Here is a 19,358-nt window from a genome sequence, read left to right as displayed (position 1 = left end):
AGAGAAGTGAAGTGACTTGCCCAAAGTCACACAGCTGACAATTGGCAGAGATGGGATTGGAACCCGTGACCTCTGACTCCAGTCTGGCCTGGCCTGCACCCCTACCCGCCCCAGAGCCAGGGAGCGACCCCAGGGAGAGGCTGCTAGAGCTGGGACTCCCGGGTTGTGTTCTGGGCGGGGGAAAAGTTGCCCCGTCGGGGATTCAGCGAGCATTTTGTTGGGGGGTGGAAAGGGGCTCGGGCCCTGGATGGGCAGAGGAATCGGGAGCGTCCCTGGAATAGTGACCCTCTCCTCTTCTCTCCCCCTCCTCCCTGCCAGTGGACGGCTGCATCCACCGGGCAGCGGGGCCGCTGCTGACCGAGGAATGCCGCACCCTCAACAGCTGTGCCACCGGCAAGGCCAAGATCACCGGCGGGTACCGCCTGCCAGCCAAATGTGAGTGCCGGACCCTTCGCCCCGTCACCCCCTCACGCGCCTCTCCTCGCCCCCTGACCCCAAACTCCGGCCCCAGGCCCGCGCTCACCTGGCGTAGCGACTGACACACCAGAGAGCCCTGGCTGGGGCACAGGCACAGAGTTGGAGCCAAGAAAAATGTGTCTCCATCCACCTCCTCAGGGCGGGCGGGAGGCGAGCCTACACCTTAGGAATCCCTCCTCCTCCTCCTCTTCTCCTTCTCCTCCTGTGGCTCAGTGGAAAGAGCCCGGGCTTTGGGGTCAGAGGTCATGGGTTCAAACCCCTGCTCTGCCAATTGTCAGCTGTGTGACTTTGGGCAAGTCACTTCTCTTCTCTGGGCCTCAGTGACCTCATCTGTAAAATGGGGATTGATCAATCGATCAATCAGTCGTATTTATTGAGCGCTTACTGTGTGCAGAGCACTGTAGTAAGCGCTTGGAAAGTACAAGTTGGCAACATATAGAGACAGTTCCTACCCAACAGTGGGCTCACAGTCTAAAAGGGGGAGACAGAGAACAAAACCAAACATACTAACAAAATAAAATAAATAGAATAGATATGTACAAGTAAAATAAATAAATAAATAGAGTAATGAATATGTACAAACATATATACAGGTGTATATACAGGGATTAAGACTGTGAGCCCCCCGTGGGACAACCTGATCACCTTGTAACCTCACCAGTGCTTAGAACAGTGCTTTGCACATAGTAAGCACTTAATAAATGCCATTATTATTATTATTATTATTATCACACAACACATATCTTTCCTCCAACTACTAGAACAGCTTCTGGGGTTTTCCCTCAAACCAAACCCTGCCACCTCCCCGCAGCCACCAGTCCTAAATTCTACTATAGAACTATATTCTACTGTTCACCTACAGGGACCTGTCCCCCATTCACTGCATGTGGATCCCTCATCATCGTCATCATCAATCGTATTTATTGAGCGCTTACTGTGTGCAGAGCACTGGACTAAGCGCTTGGGAAGTACAAGTCGGCAACATATAGAGACGGTCCCTATCCAACAATGGGCTCACAGTCTAGAAGGGGGAGACAGAGAACAAAACCAAACATACTAACAAAATAAAATAAATAGAGTAGATATGGACAAGTAAAATAAATAAATAAATAGAGTAATAAATATGTACAAACATATATACAGGTGTATATACAGGGATTAAGACTGTGAGCCCCCCGTGGGACAACCTGATCACCTTTTAACCTCCCCAGTGCTTAGAACAGTGCTTTGCACATAGTAAGCGCTTAATAAATGCCATTATTATTATTATTATTATCACACAACACATATCTTTCCTCCAACTACTAGAACAGCTTCTGGGGTTTTCCCTCAAACCAAACCCGGCCACCTCCCCGCAGCCACCAGTCCTAAATTCTACTATAGAACTATATTCTACTGTTCACCTACAGGGACCTGTCCCCCATTCACTGCATGTGGCTCCCTCATCATCGTCATCATCAATCTTATTTATTGAGCGCTTACTGTGTGCAGAGCACTGGACTAAGCGCTTGGGAAGTACAAGTTGGCAACATATAGAGACAGTCCCTACCCAACAGTGGGCTCACAGTCTAAAAGGGGGAGACAGAGAACAAAACCAAACATACTAACAAAATAAAATAAATAGAGAAGATATGGACAAGTAAAATAAATAAATAAATAGAGTAATAAATATGTACAAACATATATACAGGTGTATATACAGGGATTAAGACTGTGAGCCCCCCGTGGGACAACCTGATCACCTTGTAACCTCCCTAGTGCTTAGAACAGTGCTTTGCACATAGTAAGCGCTTAATAAATGCCATTAGTGTTATTATTATTATCACACAACACATATCTTTCCTCCAACTACTAGAACAGCTTCTGGGGTTTTCCCTCAAACCAAACCCTGCCACCTCCCCGCAGCCACCAGTCCTAAATTCTACTATAGAACTATATTCTACTGTTCACCTACAGGGACCTGTCCCCCATTCACTGCATGTGGATCCCTCATCATCGTCATCATCAATCGTATTTATTGAGCGCTTACTGTGTGCAGAGCACTGGACTAAGCGCTTGGGAAGTACAAGTTGGCAACATATAGAGACAGTCCCTATCCAACAGTGGGCTCACAGTCTAAAAGGGGGAGACAGAGAACAAAACCAAACATACTAACAAAATAAAATAAATAGAGAAGATATGGACAAGTAAAATAAATAAATAAATAAATAGAGTAATAAATATGTACAAACATATATACATATATACAGGTGTATATACAGGGATTAAGACTGTGAGCCCCCCGTGGGACAACCTGATCACCTTGTAACCTCCCTAGTGCTTAGAACAGTGCTTTGCACATAGTAAGTGCTTAATAAATGCCATCATTATTATTATTATTATCACACAACACATATCTTTCCTCCAACTACTAGAACAGCTTCTGGGGTTTTCCCTCAAACCAAACCCTGCCACCTCCCCGCAGCCACCAGTCCTAAATTCTACTATAGAACTATATTCTACTGTTCACCTACAGGGACCTGTCCCCCATTCACTGCATGTGGATCCCTCCACCTTCCTGTACTCACTTCAGGGAGATCTCTCCACCTCATAACCTGGAATATAGATCCTTCCTCCTCCTCCTCCTCCTTTTTCCCTTCCTCCTTCTCCCTCTTCCTCTGTCTCTTACCCTTCCTTCTCTCTCCTTTTCCTCCTCCTTCTTCTTCTTTTGTTTTTTAATGGCATTTATTAAGTGCTTACTATATGCCAAGCACTGTTCTAAGCACTGGGGAGGTAACAAGGTGATCAGGTTGTCCCACGGGGGGGCTCCCAGTCTTCATCCCCATTTGACAGATGAGGGAACTGAGGCCCAGAGAAGTGAAATGACTTGCCCAAAGTCACCCAGCTGACAATTGGCGGGGCTGGGATTTGAACCCATGACCTCTGACTCCAAAGCCCCTGCTCTTTCCACTGAGCCATGCTGCTTCTCTTCCTCCTCCTCCTTCTCCTCCTTCTTCTTTTCCTGCTCCTCCTTCTCCTCCTCCTCCTCCTTCTTCTCTTCATCCTCCCCTTCTCTTCCTCCTCTTCCTCCTCCTCCTCCTCCTTCTTCTCTTCCTCCTCCCCCTTCTCTTCCTCCTCCCAATCTTCCTCCTCCTCCTTCTCCTCCCCAGTGACCATCCCCAGTGACCATCCCTCAAGCCCCTTCCTTCCTCTCCCCCTCGCCCCCCTCTCCATCCCCCCATCTTACCTCCTTCCCTTCCCCACAGCACCTGTATATATGTATATATTTGTACATATTTCTTACTCAATTTATTTTACTTGTACATATCTATTCTATTTATTTTATTTTGTTAGTACATTTGGTTTTGTTCTCTGTCTCCCCCTTTTAGACTGTGAGCCCACTGTTGGGTAGGGACTGTCTCTATAAGTTGCCAACTTGGACTTCCCAAGCGCTTAGTACGGTGCTCTGCACACAGTAAGCGCTCAATAAATACGATTGATTGATTGATTGACCCCAAACAGGTGACATTAATAGTCAATCTCCGGTAGAGACAGGAACCAGGCCTCCATAACCTATTCGAAACTCCCCTTACCATCCTTAGGTCGGGTCTCTCTCCCAGTCCCCCACCTCAGGCCACACTGTCCCCAGGCCGCCCTCAGGTTTGACCCCCCGTTTCCACCTCCTCCCCAACCCCCATCCCAATTCAAACCATGGAGACAGGCTGCCCAGGCCAATGGCTCGACTAGGCCAGAGAACCAACCACCGAGCTCCCGGGCAGGGCAGGGAAGGGCATAGCAGCCCAGGACAGGATGGGGCAGCTGCCCCCCAATGCCTCCCCCCACCCCATTGCCCTGGAGACTTCCTCACCTGAAAGGCTGGAGTCCGAGTGGGGGACCACTTGGCCTGCTCTGAGCCACAAGAGCCTCCAGAAGCCTCCCGCCGGAGGCTGCTGGGCAGGGCTGTGGGCAGGAGGCCAGGCCTGGGCAGCCAGGCAGAGCCGCCAGGTCATAAGAAGCAGTTTGACTCAATGGAAATCAATCAATCAATCAATCAATCGTATTTATTGAGCACTTACTGTGTGCAGAGCACTAGTACTAAGCGCTTGGGAAGTCCAAGTTGGCAACACATAGAGACGGTCCCTACCCAACAGTGGGCTCACAGTCTAAAAGGGGGAGAAAGAGAACAAAATCAAACATACTAACAAAATAAAATAAATAGAATGGATATGTACAAGTAAAATAAAAAAATAAATAGATAGAGTAATAAATATATACAAACATATATACAGGTGCTGTGGGGAAGGGAAGGAGGCGGGGAGGGAGAGGGGGAGGAGGGGGAGAGGAAGGAAGGGGCTGAGTGTTGGAAGGCCTCCTGGAGGAGGTGAGCTCTCAGTAGGACCTTGAAGGGAGGAAGAGAGCTAGGTTGGCGGATGGGCAGAGGGAGGGCATTCCAGGCCCGGGGGATGACGTGGGCCGGGAGTCGACGGCGGGACGGGCGAGGCCCGTTGAGGAGATTAGCGGCAGAGGAGCGGAGGGTGCGGGCTTTGGAGTCAGAGGTCATGGGTTCAAATCCCATCTCCGCCAATTGTCAGCTGGGTGACTTTGGGCAAGTCACTTCACTTCTCTGGGCCTCAGTTCCCTCATCTGTCAAATGGGGATGAAGACTGGGAGCCCCCCGTGGGACAACCTCAGCACCTTGTAACCTCCCCAGGGTTTAGAACAGTGCTTTGCTTATAGTAAGTGCTTAACAAATCCCATCATTATTATTATTATTATAAAACCCACCGCCCACAGCTCCACCATTCAGTCTGGTGAAACACAAAAACACAGAGAACCGAGCCTATGCGCACAGAGGTACGCACAAGCCCAGGCGCGTATACTCACACACAAGCTCTCACAAATACATTGGCAGAAGATACTCGCCCACAAACCCAGCCACACACCCACAAAGATTTGCAGCGCATACATTCCCAGGGCAATCAATCAATCAATCGTATTTATTGAGCGCTTACTATGTGCAGAGCACTGTACTAAGCGCTTGGGAAGTACAAATTGGCAACATGTAGAGACAGTCCCTACCCAACAGTGGGCTCACAGTCTAAAAGGGGGGAGACAGAGAACAAAACCAAACATACTAACAAAATAAAATAAATAGAATAGATATGTACAAGTAAAATAAATAAATAAATAAATAAATAGAGTAAAAAATATGTACAAACATATATACATATATACAGGTGCTGTGGGGAAGTGGAAGTGAAGGAGGTAAGATGGGGGGGATGGAGAGGGGGACGAGGGGGAGAGGAAGGAAGGGGCTCAGTCTGGGAAGGCCTCCAAGGTAGACACACACAGGAGCTATTGACCGCCCTGCCCTGCCCAGGCGGACCCTCACCCTGGGCTCCTTGTTCCCCAATGCCCCCGCCTTCTGGCCCACTTCCCCCCACCCCCCAGATCCTTTCTCCTCCCCCTCCTAACCCTGTCTCCAGCCTGAGTTCCTAAATTTTTCTCCCTCTCGATTTATTTTGGAGCACCCCCCAAACTACAGCCGCCCAAAGTGCACCCCTCAAAGTGCAGCCTCGATTTGTTTTGGGGTACCCCCAAAGTTCCGCCTTTGGTACCTCCTTTTCACTGGCCCCCTGGGTGCATTGAGAAGCAACTTAACCTAGTGCTAAAGCAGATGTCTTGGAGTCATGGGTTCTAATTCCAGCTCCGTCTCTTGCCCACCGTGGGACCTTGGGCAAGACGTTTACCTTCTCTGCCTCAGTTTCCTCGTGTGTAAAATGGTCCTTAAATGTCTGTTCTGCCTTCTCCCCTATACTACGAGCCCCAGGTAGGACAGGGACTTTATCCAGCCTATCTTGTACTTACCACAACACATAGTACAGTGCTTGGTGCCTAATAAGCGTTTAACAAATACCACAATCATTATAGTTATCTCACTCAATCAATCAATCGTATTTATTGAGCGCTTACTGTGTGCAGAGCACTGTACTAAGTGCTTGGGAAGTACAAGTTGGCAACATATAGAGACAGTCCCTACCCAACAGTGGGCTCACAGTCTAAAAGAGTGGGCTCACAGTCTAAAACTGAGTCTAAAACACTCCACCCCTACCCCTCCGGTCTCAGAGCCGGGGGTGGGTTTGTCATCTCGGACCCCTCCTCTAAGGGTTGACGGAAACTTGGATTGTAGTCATTCATTTAATCATTCAATCAATCCTATTTCTTGAACGCTTACTGTGTGCTGAGCACTGTACTAAGTGCTTAGGGGAGTACAATACAGCAATAAACAATCATTCCCTGTCCACAAGGGGCTTACAGTCTAGAGGGGGAGACAGATATTAACATAAATAAATTGCAGATATGTACATGTGTTGTGGGGCTGGGAGGGGATGTGAGTCCCTTGAGGGACAGGGACTGTGTCCAGAATGATTTGCTTGTATCCACCCAGCACATAGTACAGAGCCTGGCCCATAGTAAGTGCTTAGCAAATTCAATAATAATAATAATAATAATGGTGTTTTTCTTGACTCCTCTCTCTCGTTCAGCCCACGTATTCAATCCAAGGCTAAGTGGTTTGACCTTCACAGCATCCCTAAAACCCGCCCTCTCCTCTCCATCCAAACTGCTAATGTCCAAGCACTTTTTTCCTATCCCGCCTTGATTATTGTGTCAGCCTCCTTGCTGACCTCCCTTCCTCCTGTTCCTCCCCACTCCAGTCCACACTTCACTCCGCTGCCTGGATCCCTTTTCTGCAAAACCATTCAAGCCACATTTCCCCCCTCCTCAAGAACCTCCAGTGGTTGCCCATCCGAGGGACAACCTGATCACCTTGGAACCTCCCCCGGGCTTAGAACAGTGCTTTGCACATAGTAAGCTCTGAATAAATGCCATTATTGTTATTATTATTATACTTTCCACCTCCGCAACTAACAGAAACCCCTTAACATCAGCTTTTAATCACTCAATCACCTTGCCTCCTTCTACCTTACCTCGCCATTCTCCTACTCCGACCCAGCCCGCGTACTTTACTCCTCCAGTGCCAACCTTTTCACTGTCCCTCAATCTCATCTATCTCGCCGCTGACCCCTCGCCCACTTCCTGCCTCTGGCCTGGAATGCCATCCCTCTTCATATCCGACAGACATTTACTCTCCCCCACTTCAAAGCCTTATTGAAGGCCCACCCCCTCCAAGAGGCCTTCCCGACTAAGCCCTGCTTTCCTCTTCTCCCACCCCCTTCCGTGTCGCCCTGACTTGCTCCCTATATTCATTCCCCCTCCCAGTCCCACAGCATGTAAGGACATATCTATAATTTCATTTATATAAATGTCTGTCTTCCCCTCTAAACTATGAGCTGGTCGTGGGCAGGCAGTGTGTCTGTTATATTGTTATATTGAATTCTCCCCAGCACTTAGTACAGTGCTCTGCACCCAGTAAGCTCTCAATAAATACAGTTGACTGATTGACTGCTTTGCCTAGCAAGAAAATAATTGATGATGTAAATCCCACCCTGAGGAGCTTTGCTAAAACAGCGTGGCTCAGTGGAAAGAGCCCGGGCTTGGGAGTCAGAGGTTGTGGGTTCTAATCCCAGCTCTGCCACTTAGCTGTGTGACTTTGGGCAAGTCACTTCACTTCTCTGGGCCTCAGTTCCCTCATCTGTAAAATGGGGATTAAGACGGTGAGCCCCACGTGGGACAACTGTGATTACCTTGTATCCCCCCCAGTGCTTAGAACAGTGCTTGGCACATAGTAAGTGCTTAACACTCCCCCCCCCCCCCCGCCTCCGCTCCCCATCCCCCCACCTTACCTCCTTCCCCTCCCCACAGCACCTGTATATATGTATATATGTTTGTACATATTTATTACTCTATTTTACTTGTACGTATTTATTCTATTTATTTTATTTTAATATGTTTTGTTCTCCGTCTCCCCCTTCTAGACTGTGAGCCTGCTGTTGGGTAGGGACCGTCCCTATATGTTGCCAACTTGTACTTCCCAAGTGCTTAGTACAGTGTTGTGCACACAGTAAGCGCTCAATAAATACGATTGAATGAATGAATAATAATAATGGGAGCAAGACGGGGGGGATGCAGAAGGGAGTGGCAGAAGACTTAATCAGGAAAGCCTTCTTGGAAGAGAGATTCCTTCAAGAAGGCTTTGAAGATGGGGAGAATGATCATCTGTCAGATATGACGAGGGAGGGTGTCCCAGGCCAGAGGCAGGTGGTGCGTAAAAGGTCGGTGGCAAGATAAATGAGATCGAGGTACAGTGAGTAGGTTGGTACTAAAAGGGTGAAGTGTGCCAGCTGGGTTGTAGTAAGAGAGTAGCGAGACAAGGTAGTTAGGGTAAAGGAGGAGGCCCTGGGGAAGAGTCCTCGGACACATCAATCAATCAATCAATTGTATTTATTGAGCGCTTACTGTGTGCAGAGCACTGTACTAAGCGCTTGGGAAGTACAAGTTGGCAACATATAGACAGTTCCTACCCAACAGTGGGCTCACAGTCTAAAAGGGGGAGACAGAGAACAAAACCAAACATACTAACAAAATAAAATAAATAGAATAGATATGTACAAGTAAAATAAATAAATAAATAAATAGAGTAATAAATATGTACAAACATATATACATATATACAGGTGCTGTGGGGAAGGGAAGGAGGTAAGATGGGGGGGAGAGGGGGAGGAGGGGGAGACATGTTGTGTGTTGTGTGGGGGAGAAGAGGAGGCCCCGGGGAACAGTCTGCGGACACACGTGAGGGTGGAGGGGAGGAGACCCTGGGGAAGAGTCAATGGACATTTGTTGGGGTAGGGGAGAGGAGGAGGACAAGGAGAAGGCCAGGAGCTGGATGGGCAGGGGCTTTCATGGGGAGGAGGGAGAGGGCAGGAAGAGGAGAGGGAGAAGAAGAGGAGGGGAAGAAGAGGAGGGGAAGAAGAGGAGGGGAAGAAGAGGAGGGGAAGAAGAGGAGGGGAAGAAGAGGAGGGGAAGAAGAGGAGGGGAGGGGCATCCCCCCCCATCCCCTGCTGGGGCTGTGTATTTTATTCCTTGCCTTAATTGTGCGGTTGAGCCCCTGCTGTTCTCTCGAGTGATTTCCTTGAGTTGCTAATGTCCTCGCAGCTGCCGAAGGAAAACAAGCCGACAACAGGGCCAGATTGTGTTTACTATTTGGGGAGCGGGAGAGAAAAACCCAAAGAAAAATGAGCCCCATTTTCTCCTCGGGAGCCCAGGTGAGGGCTCGGTACTCTCCCTGACCTTCCCAAGGAGAGGAACGGCGCTTAACAAATATCATTTCAAAAGAAGCAGGGCCTAGGGAAAGGAGCCCCCCTCCCCGGGATCCTGGTTTCCATCCCCTCTCAGACCTCCCTCCCCCAGAGCCCCAGGCCAGGCAGCCTCCTCTTCCAGGCAGCAGCTGGGCCTGGAACTCAAGGCCTTGAATCAATCAATCAATCAATCAATCAATCGTATTTATTGAGCGCTTACTATGTGCAGAGCACTGTACTAAGCACTTGGGAAGTACAAATTGGCAACATATAGAGACAGTCCCTACCCAACAGTGGGCTCACAGTCTAAGAGACAGTCTTGAACGCAGGGCCTGAGCCAAAAGGGCAGAGCTTCTCCAGTGGCAGGGCTGGCGGGTGGGCAGGAGGCTGCCAGGCCACCCAGGGGGAACCCTCAGGATAATAATAATAATAACAATAATAATAATAATAATAATGTCTCTTTCCACTGAGCCATGCTGCCTCTCTATGATTGTCTGATGTTGGGGTTGAGGTGGGAGAGCACAGCAGGTGTGGCTAAAGTCCATGGGTCCCCCTTGGGATCTTTCTGTGCCAGGAGGTGAAAGGGTGTAGGAAATGCCTCCTCCCCTTTGGGGTGGGAGGGTCAGGGAGGAGATTGACATGGGGGTTTCCTATAAAACCCTGGGTCCCCCGAGCTAATAATAATGATGGTATTTGTTACGCGCTTACCGTGTGCAAAGCACTGTTCTAATCGCTGGGGAGGTTACAAGGTGATCAGGTTGTCCCGCGGGGGGCTCACAGTTTTTATCCCCATTTTCCAGATGAGGGAACTGAGGCCCAGAGAAGCGAAGTGCCCAAAGTCACACAGCTGACAAGTGGCGGAGCCGGGATTTGAACCCATGACCTCTGACTCCAAAGCCCGGGCTCTTTCCAGTGAGCCACGCTGCTTCTCCGTCAGGTGGATCATGAGTAAGGCCAGGGGTGAGGGTGGGGGCCACAGACCCCATCCTCCCACCACAGTGCCATTGTTTGGAGTGGGGTGACCGTGGGGAGGAAGGGAGCACAGCAGGTAGGGAAAGGTGCAGGAGGTTTCCCCATCCCCTGTATCTCCTATCCCCCAATAATAATAATAATAATAATAATAATAATAATAATAATAATTAATAATCAGCATGGCTCAGTGGAAAGAGCCCGGGCTTTGGAGTCAGAGGCATGGGTTCAAATCCCAGCTCTGCCAACTGTCAGCTGTGTGACTTTGGGCAAGTCACTTAACCTCTCTGTGACTCAGCTCTTCTGTAAAATGGGGATTGACTGTGAGCCCCCCTCGTGGGGCAACCTGATCACCTTGTAACCTCCCCAGCGCTTAGAACAGTGCTTTGCACATAGTAAGTGCTTAATATAAATGCCATTAAAAAAAATAACGATGGTATTTGTTAAGCACTTACTATTTGCAAAGCACTGTTCTAAGTGCTGGGGGGGGTGCGGATACAAGGTGACCTGCTTGTCCCATGGGGGGCTCACAGTCTTAATTGGGATTAAAATGGGGATAAAGACTGTGAGCCCCCACATGGGACAACCTGATCACCTTGTAACCTCCCCAGCACTTAGAACAGTGCTTTGCACATAGTAAGCACTCAATATATGCCATTATTACTATTATTATGATCCCATTTTACAGATGAGGTAACAGGCCCAGAGAAGTTAAGCGACTTGCCCAAAATCACGGTGCTGACGAGCAGCGGAGCTGGGATTAGAACCCACAACCTCTGACTCCCAAGCCCGGGCTCCTTCCACTGAGCCACGCTGCTTCTCTATCCTTCACTTCACTTCTCTGGGCCTCAGTTACCTCATCTGTAAAATGGGGATGAAGACTGTGAGCCCCCCGTGGGACAACCTGATCACCTTGTAACTTCCCCAGCACTTAGAACAGTGCTTCTAACAGTGCTGTATCTATGTATATATGTTTGTATAGATTTTTTACTCGATATTTTACTTGTACACATTTATTCTATTTGATTTTGTTCATATGTTATGTTTTGTCATCTGTCTCCCCCTTCTAGACTGTGAGCCCGCTGTTGGGTAGGGACCGTCTCTATATGTTGCCAACTTGTACTTCCCAAGCACTTAGTACAGTGCTCTGCACACAGTAAGTGCTCAATAAATACGATTGAATGAATGAATGAATGCTTTGCACATAGTAAGCGCTTAACAAATGCCATTATTATTATTGAATGAATGAATGAATGCTTTACACATAGTAAGCGCTTAATAAATGCCATTATTATTATTCATTCATTCATTCAATCGTATTTATTGAGCGCTTACTGTGTTCAGAGCACTGTACTAATCAATCAATCATATTTATTGAAAGCTTACTGTGTGCAGAGCACTGTACTAAGCGCTTGGGAAGTACAAGTTGGCAACATCTAGAGACGGTCCCTACCCAACAGTGGGCTCACAGTCTAGAAGATAATAACAATAGAAGGTGATAATAATTATTATTATTATTATCATCCTTCCGGTCCTGTTGGAACGTGGAAGGGAGTGGGCGAGGGGGGGATGCCGCGCCATGGGGGTTCATTCATTCATTCATTCAATCGTATTTATTGAGTACTTCCTGTGTGCAGAGCACTGTACTAAGCGCTTGGGAAGGACAAGTCGGCAACATCTAGAGACGGTCCCTACCCAACAGTGGACTCACAGTCTAGAAGGCAATAATAATAGAAGGTGATAATAATAATAATTATTATTATCATCCTTCCGGTCCTGTTGGAACGTGGAAGGGAGTGGGTGAGGGGGGGATGCCGCGCCATGGGGGTTCATTCATTCATTCATTCAGTTGTATTTATTGAGCGCTTACTGTGTGCAGAGCACTGTACTAAGCGCTTGGGAAGTCCAAGTTGGCAACATCTAGTGATGGTCCCTACCCAACAGTGGGCTCACAGTCTAGAAGGTAATAATAATAGAAGGTGATAATAATAATTATTATCATTATCATCCTTCCTTCCGGTCCTGTTGGAACGTGGAAGGGAGTGGGCGAGGCGGGGATGCCGGCGCCATGGGGGTTCATTCATTCATTCATTCAATCGTATCTATTGAGCACTTACTGTGTGCAGAGCACTGGACTAAGCGCTTGGGAAGTACAAGTTGGAACATATAGAGACGGTCCCTACCCAACAGTGGGCTCACAGTCTAGAAGGTGATAATAATAGTAGGTGATAATTATAATTATCAATCAATCGTACTTATTGAGCGCTTACTGTGTGCAGAGCACTGTACTAAGAGCTTGGGAAGTACAAGTTGGAACATATAGAGACGGTCCCTACCCAACAGTGGGCTCACAGTCTAGAAGGCAATAATAATAGAAGGTGATAATAATAATTATTATCATTATCATCCTTCCGGTCCTGTTGGAACGTGGAAGGGAGTGGGCGACGGGGGGGATGGAGGTTCATTCATTCATCCAATCGTATCTATTGAGCGCTTACCGTGTGCAGAGCACTGTACTAAGCTCTTGGGAAGGACAAGTTGGCAACATCTAGAGACGGTCCCTACCCAACAGTGGGCTCACAGTCTAGAAGGCAATAATAATAGATGATAATAATTATTATTATTATTCTCATCCTTCTGGTCCTGTTGGAATGTGGAAGGGAGTGGGCGAGGGGGGGATGGAGGTTCATTCATTCATCCAATCGTATCTATTGAGCGCTTACCGTGTGCAGAGCACTGTACTAAGCTCTTGGGAAGGACAAGTTGGCAACATCTAGAGACGGTCCCTACCCAACAGTGGGCTCACAGTCTAGAAGGCAATAATAATAGATGATAATAATTATTATTATTATTCTCATCCTTCTGGTCCTGTTGGAATGTGGAAGGGAGTGGGCGAGGGGGGGATGGAGGTTCATTCATTCATTCAATCGTATCTATTGAGTGCTTACCGTGTGCAGAGCACTGGACTAAGCGCTTGGGAAGGACAAGTTGGCAACATCTAGAGACGGTCCCTACCCAACAGTGGAGCAGCAGGCAGGCCTCGCCCACCGGTGAGCCCCCTGAATCTCCCCACAGACGTCATCCACACGGTGGGTCCCATCGCCCAGGGGGAGCCCAGCCCCGGCCAGGCCCAGGAGCTCCGCAGCTGCTACCTCAACAGCCTGCAACTGGCGCTGGAGAACCGGCTCCGGTCCGTGGTGAGTCGGGGCCGGGGGGCGGGATGGGGTGCCCTCCTCCCACCCAGCTGGCTCAACGCCCCTGGGCCCGGGGGCCAAGAGATGGCACTTGGGTCTGGAGCGGGCCCTCCTGTTGCCCCCGTAGCTCCAGGAAATATCAATCAATCAATCAATCGTATTAATTGAGCGCTTACTGTGTGCAGAGCACTGGACTGAGCACTTGGGAAGTCCAAGTTGGAACATATAGAGACGGTCCCTACCCAACAGTGGGCTCACAGTCTAGAAGGCAATAATAATAGAAGGTGATAATAATAATTATTATTATCATCCTTCCTTCCGGTCCTGTTGGAACGTGGATGGGAGTGGGTGAGGGGGGATGCCGCGCCATGGAGGTTCGTTCATTCATTCATTCATTCAATCCTACTTATTGAGCGCTTACTGTGTGCAGAGCACTGTACTAAGAGCTTGGGAAGTACAAGTTGGAACATATAGAGACGGTCCCTACCCAACAGTGGGCTCACAGTCTAGAAGGTGATAATAATAGTAGGTGATAATAATAATTATCAATCATACTTATTGAGCGCTTACTGTGTGCAGAGCACTGTACTAAGAGCTTGGGAAGTACAAGTTGGAACATATAGAGACGGTCCCTACCGAACAGTGGGCTCACAGTCTAGAAGGCAATAATAATAGAAGGTGATGATAATAATTATTATTATTATCATCCTTCCTTCCGGTCCTGTTGGAACGTGGAAGGGAGTGGGCGAGGGGGGGGATGGAGGTTCATTCATTCATTCAATCGTATCTATTGAGCGCTTACCGTGTGCAGAGCACTGGACTAAGCGCTTGGGAAGTCCAAGTCGGCAACATCTAGAGACGGTCCCTACCCAACAGTGGGCTCACAGTCTAAAAAATGCCCCTTGTTTCTCATCCAGGCTTTCCCCTGCATCTCCACCGGCGTCTTTGGTGAGTGAGCGTCCTGCACGGGGCGGCGGGTGGCCAAAGGGTTGGGCACCGGGCTGGGCACCCCGACCCCCTAGAGAAGCAGCGTGGCTCAGTGGAAAGAGCCCGGGCTTTGGAGTCAGAGGTCGTGGGTTCAAATCCCGGCTCCGCCACTTGTCAGCTGTGTGAGAGAAGCAGCATGGCTCAGTGGAAAGAGCGTGGGCTTTGGAGTCAGAGGTCATGGGGTCAAATCCCGGCTCCAGCACTTGTCAGCTCTGTGAGGGAAGCAGCGTGGCTCAGTGGAAAGAGCCCGGGCTTTGGAGTCAGAGGTCGTGGATTCCAATCCCGGCTCCGCCAATTGTCAGCTGGGTGACTTTGGGCAAGTCACTTCACTTCTCTGGGCCTCAGTGACCTCATCTGGAAAATGGAGAACTGTAAGCCCCCCGTGGGACAACCTGATCACCTTGTAACCTCCCCAGCGCTTAGAACAGTGCTTTGCACCTAATAAGCACTTAATAAATGCCATCATTATTATTATTATTATTACTCTCTGGGCCTCAGTTCCCTCATCTGTAAAATGGGGATTAAGGCCATGAGCCCCCTGTGGGACAACCTCATCACCTTGTAACCTCTCCAGCGCTTAGAACAGTGCTTTGCACATAGTAAGTGCTTAATAAATGCTATCATTATTATTACTATTATTATTATTATTATCATTATTATTATTATCTGCCCCTGCCAAGCCCCGGGTCAGTGAGCCCGCTGTTGGGTAGGGACTGTCTCTATGTGTTGCCGACTTGCACTTCCCAAGCGCTTAGTACAGTGCTCTGCACACAGTAAGTGCTTAATAAATGCTATTATTATTATTATTATTATTATTATTATTATTTGCCCCTGCCAAGCCCCGGGTCAGTGAGCCCGCTGTTGGGTAGGGACTGTCTCTATGTGTTGCCGACTTGTACTTCCCAAGCACTTAGTACAGTGCTCTGCACACAGTAAGCACTCAATAAATACGATTGATTGATTGATTGATCCCCCTCTTCCCATCAGAGGTGACGTAAATGGGGACCGGACATTTGCTGTTCCTCCCCGTGAGACTGAGAGCCCCTGGTGGGGCAGAGACTGTCCAGCCTGATTGCGTCAGTCAATCAATTATAGCTGTGTGCAAACCACTGTAATAATAATAATAATGATGGCATTTATTAAGCGCTTACTATGTGCAAAGCACTGTTCTAAGCGCTGGGGAGGTTACAAGGCGATCAGGTTGTCCCACGGGGGGCTCACAGTCTTAATCCCCATTTTACAGATGAGGTAACTGAGGCACAGAGAAATGAAGTGACTCGCCCAAAGTCACACAGCTGACAGTTGGCAGAGCTGGGATTCGAACCCATGAACTCTGACTCCAAAGCCCGGGCTTTCTCCACTGAGCCACGCTGCTTCCCCACGCTGCTGTACTAAACACTTTGGAGAGTACAATATAACAGAGTTATATACAGAGTTAGATAGTTGGATAGAGCACAGGCCTGGGAATCGGAAGGTCTTGGGTTCTAATCACAGCTCTGCCAATTGTTTGCTGTGTGACCTTGGGTAAGTCACTTCACTTTGCTAAGAACAGTGCTTGGCACATAGTAAGCGCTTAACTAATACCATCATTATTATTATTCTCTGGGCCTCAGGTCCCTCATCTGTAAAATGGGGATTGGGACTCTGAACCCCATGTGGGACAGAGACTATATCTAACCGGATTTGTTTGTACCCACCCAACGCTTAGTACAGTGTCTGGCACATAGTAAATGCTTAACAAATACCATTATAATGATTATAATAATAATAATGGCATTTATTAAGTGCTTACTATGTGCAAAGCACTGTTCTAAGCGCCGGGGATGTTACAAGGTGATCAGGTTGTCCCATGGGGGGGCTCACAGTCTTCATCCCCATTTTCCAGATGAGGGAACTGAGGCCCAGAGAAGTGAAGTGACTTGCCCAAAGTCACCCAGCTGACAATTGGCGGAGCCGGGATTTGAACCCCTGACCTCTGACTCCAAAGCCTGTGCTCTTTCCACTGAGCCACGCTGCTTCTCTGTACCCACCCGGTGCTCAGTACAGTGTCTGGCACGTAGTAAACGTTTAACAAATGCCATTATAATAATAAAACTGAGTCGGTAGACACGTTCCCTCCCCACGACAAGCTTACAGTCTAGATTGGGTGGTACATCCCCCAGCACTTGGCACAGAGGAAACGCGTACTGACTGGCCCGGTGAGAGGATGGGAGCGGAGACGAAGCCGTGAGCCCAACGTTGGGTAGAGACTGTCTCTATATGTTACCAGTTTGTACTTCTCAAGTGCTTAGTACAGTGCTCTGCACATAGTAAGCGCTCAATAAAGACGATTGATGATGATGATGATCCCTTCCTTCAGGTTACCCCAACGAGGCGGCCGCAACGGTGGTGCTCACTGCCCTTCGGGAGTGGCTGGAGGAGCACAAGGACAAGGTGCAGTTGGTGGGGGGGGGGGGGGGGGTCTGTGGGATGGACGGGAGCAGATTTGCGCTCCCAGACCACCCCCCCGGGGCATGTGTCAGGGGTGCGTAAACCTGGGAGTGGGTTGGGGCGGAGGGGCGGGCAGACCATGAAGAGCCAGCAGCTTCGTGGCCCCAGTCCCGTCCCCAGAGACGTCCTACGGCAGGGGGGCTGCTGGCCCGGATGGCTGGCTGGCTGGGGCTCAAGGATTCCCATTTTGGGGGCGCTGGGGCCCCCGGCTGAGCGGCTCCTCTGGCCCCAGGTGGAGCGGCTGGTTCTGTGTGTGTTCCTGGAGAAGGATGAGGAGATCTACCGCCAGCAGCTGCCCCACTTCTTCCCCGCAGGTACCCGGCTCCCCTGGGGCAGACCCCGGGGCTCCTCCTCTCCCCCGTGCCCAGCCCCACCATCCCCTCCCGTGAGGGAGCCAGCCAGCTCCCCCCAAGGCTGGGCCTTCCAGCCTCCATGCCAGTCGGGCCACCCCACCTCAGAAACCGGGGCTGCCCGGGCCCTATTTGGAGGCAGAAGGAAGGCCAGAGCAGGGCAGGGCTGCAGGGGAGCCAGGAGGTCGAGGGCAGCTGTCCGGGACAGCAGCCCTCACTCTCCTCTGCCTTCCAGCCTGATGCAGGCCCTCAGCTTAGGACTGGTAAGAGGCTCTGGCCACCCTCCCCACCCACCCGGTGTGCAGTGAACATGACTCCCCCCTCCCCTTCACCAGCTAACACTGACCCTCTCCCCACCGCACGCCAATGTCCCATGACGAGGAGGCCCTTGGAAGCGGCTGAGGCCAGTGGGGTTTGTTCCCTAAGCCGCCTCTCCTCCTCCAGCGGCCGATCCCCGTAGGGTGGTGGGAAGGTGCCCTCCCGTGCATGCAGACGGGGCCAAGCTGGGCGGGGGGCCGGGTTGGGGGGGCCGTTTGCCGCGGCCTCTGCTAAATGAGAGGTCCCCTTGGGGGGGGGCCGGCCTCTCTCCTCAGACTCACCAAGGCTGCAGTCCCATCTCTGAGGCGCACACAGAGCAGCCAAAGCCAGCACGAAGCTTCAACCCGCCCCTTCAAGTGTTGGCGGCCTGCCCTTCCTGAGTGTGAGCGTGTGGTGTTCCCAATAAAGAAATCAGCTTGCTGACCCTCTTCGCCCCCTCTCCAGACAGGGGTGTGTGCTGTTTACTGTGGGCAGGGGGCCGGGTGGGTCAAGCTGGGACCTGCCCTCAGTTTCCCTTCCCTTCGGGGCCAGTGGGGAAGAAGGGCTACAGTAGGTGGGGGCCGGAAAGGAGGCCTCATGGCATTCTCCCACCGGCCCGCCAGGCAAACCCGGGAATTAGTGGGGAAGGATTAGCGGGATGAAGAACTTAATCCGCACCAGCCTGGGGAGAAGCCGAGTGGTCTCGTCAGCCTCAGAAACCAGCCGAAACCCAAACCCAGCTGCGGGACTAAACCCTGTTCCCCATCTTCTGGGCTGAGGCACAGGACGGGGAGAGGGAAGGCGTGACAAAGAAAACCAAAAAAGCCACGCATCCCGCGGGCCGGGAGGGAGGGGGTTGCGGTATCCATGCAGGTGAAGGGAGGGCGTACGGAGTGGCCCAGTGGAAAGCATACGGGATGACGGCAGGGGATTCCACTTGTCAAGTGACTGACCTGGGGCAAAATGGGGTCAATAATCCGCTTCTCCCCGGGGCCTCCTAAAATCATGGCATCCCGAGTGAGACTGGGCACCAGTCCGATCATCTGTCTCTACCCCAGCACTCAGCACAGCGTTGTGGCCCTCAGAAAGCATTCAGCGATGGGAGTATGACAGAACGGCTCCACGGCACGGCCCCGGCAGCTCCGGGCCGGACTCCAGGCAAGGAGTAACTGCAAGTCCCACGAGAGGAGCGGGAAGAGCGAGCGGGACGTCTGGCTGAGGGAGAAGAGCAGGGGTTCAGGGCAATTTGTCATTTGTAACAATGTTTATTGAGTGCTCACCATGTGCTAGGCGCAGTCAGTCGCACACCACACAGAGCCAGGCACCCTGCCCTCGAGGAGCTTACAGTCTGCGGAGTC

The 19,358-nt window shown here is 50.3% G+C and overlaps 1 protein-coding gene across 2 annotated transcripts in view; it reads left to right on the top strand.

Annotated features, from left to right (window-relative positions):
* MACROD1 (mono-ADP ribosylhydrolase 1) overlaps positions 1-18,464 on the top strand; it is a 410,094-nt gene extending 391,630 nt beyond the window's left edge. The window contains exons 5-11 of one of the 2 annotated variants that reach the window (XM_038764531.1): positions 319-435; positions 13,758-13,879; positions 14,794-14,824; positions 17,223-17,296; positions 17,586-17,667; positions 17,939-17,966; positions 18,297-18,464. In XM_038764531.1, coding sequence (XP_038620459.1) covers positions 319-435; positions 13,758-13,879; positions 14,794-14,824; positions 17,223-17,296; positions 17,586-17,667; positions 17,939-17,943 — 431 coding nt within the window. In that variant the 3' untranslated portion in view covers positions 17,944-17,966; positions 18,297-18,464. The remainder of the gene's footprint in view (positions 1-318; positions 436-13,757; positions 13,880-14,793; positions 14,825-17,222; positions 17,297-17,585; positions 17,668-17,938; positions 17,967-18,296) is intronic. The other variant, XM_038764529.1, reaches the window with a different exon arrangement.
* Positions 18,465-19,358: the final 894 nt, after the last annotated feature.

Source organism: Tachyglossus aculeatus, chromosome 22 (assembly GCF_015852505.1).
Source record: "Tachyglossus aculeatus isolate mTacAcu1 chromosome 22, mTacAcu1.pri, whole genome shotgun sequence".
Classification (NCBI taxonomy): Eukaryota; Metazoa; Chordata; class Mammalia; order Monotremata; family Tachyglossidae; genus Tachyglossus; species Tachyglossus aculeatus.
This window is presented reverse-complemented; position numbering and strand designations above follow the sequence as displayed.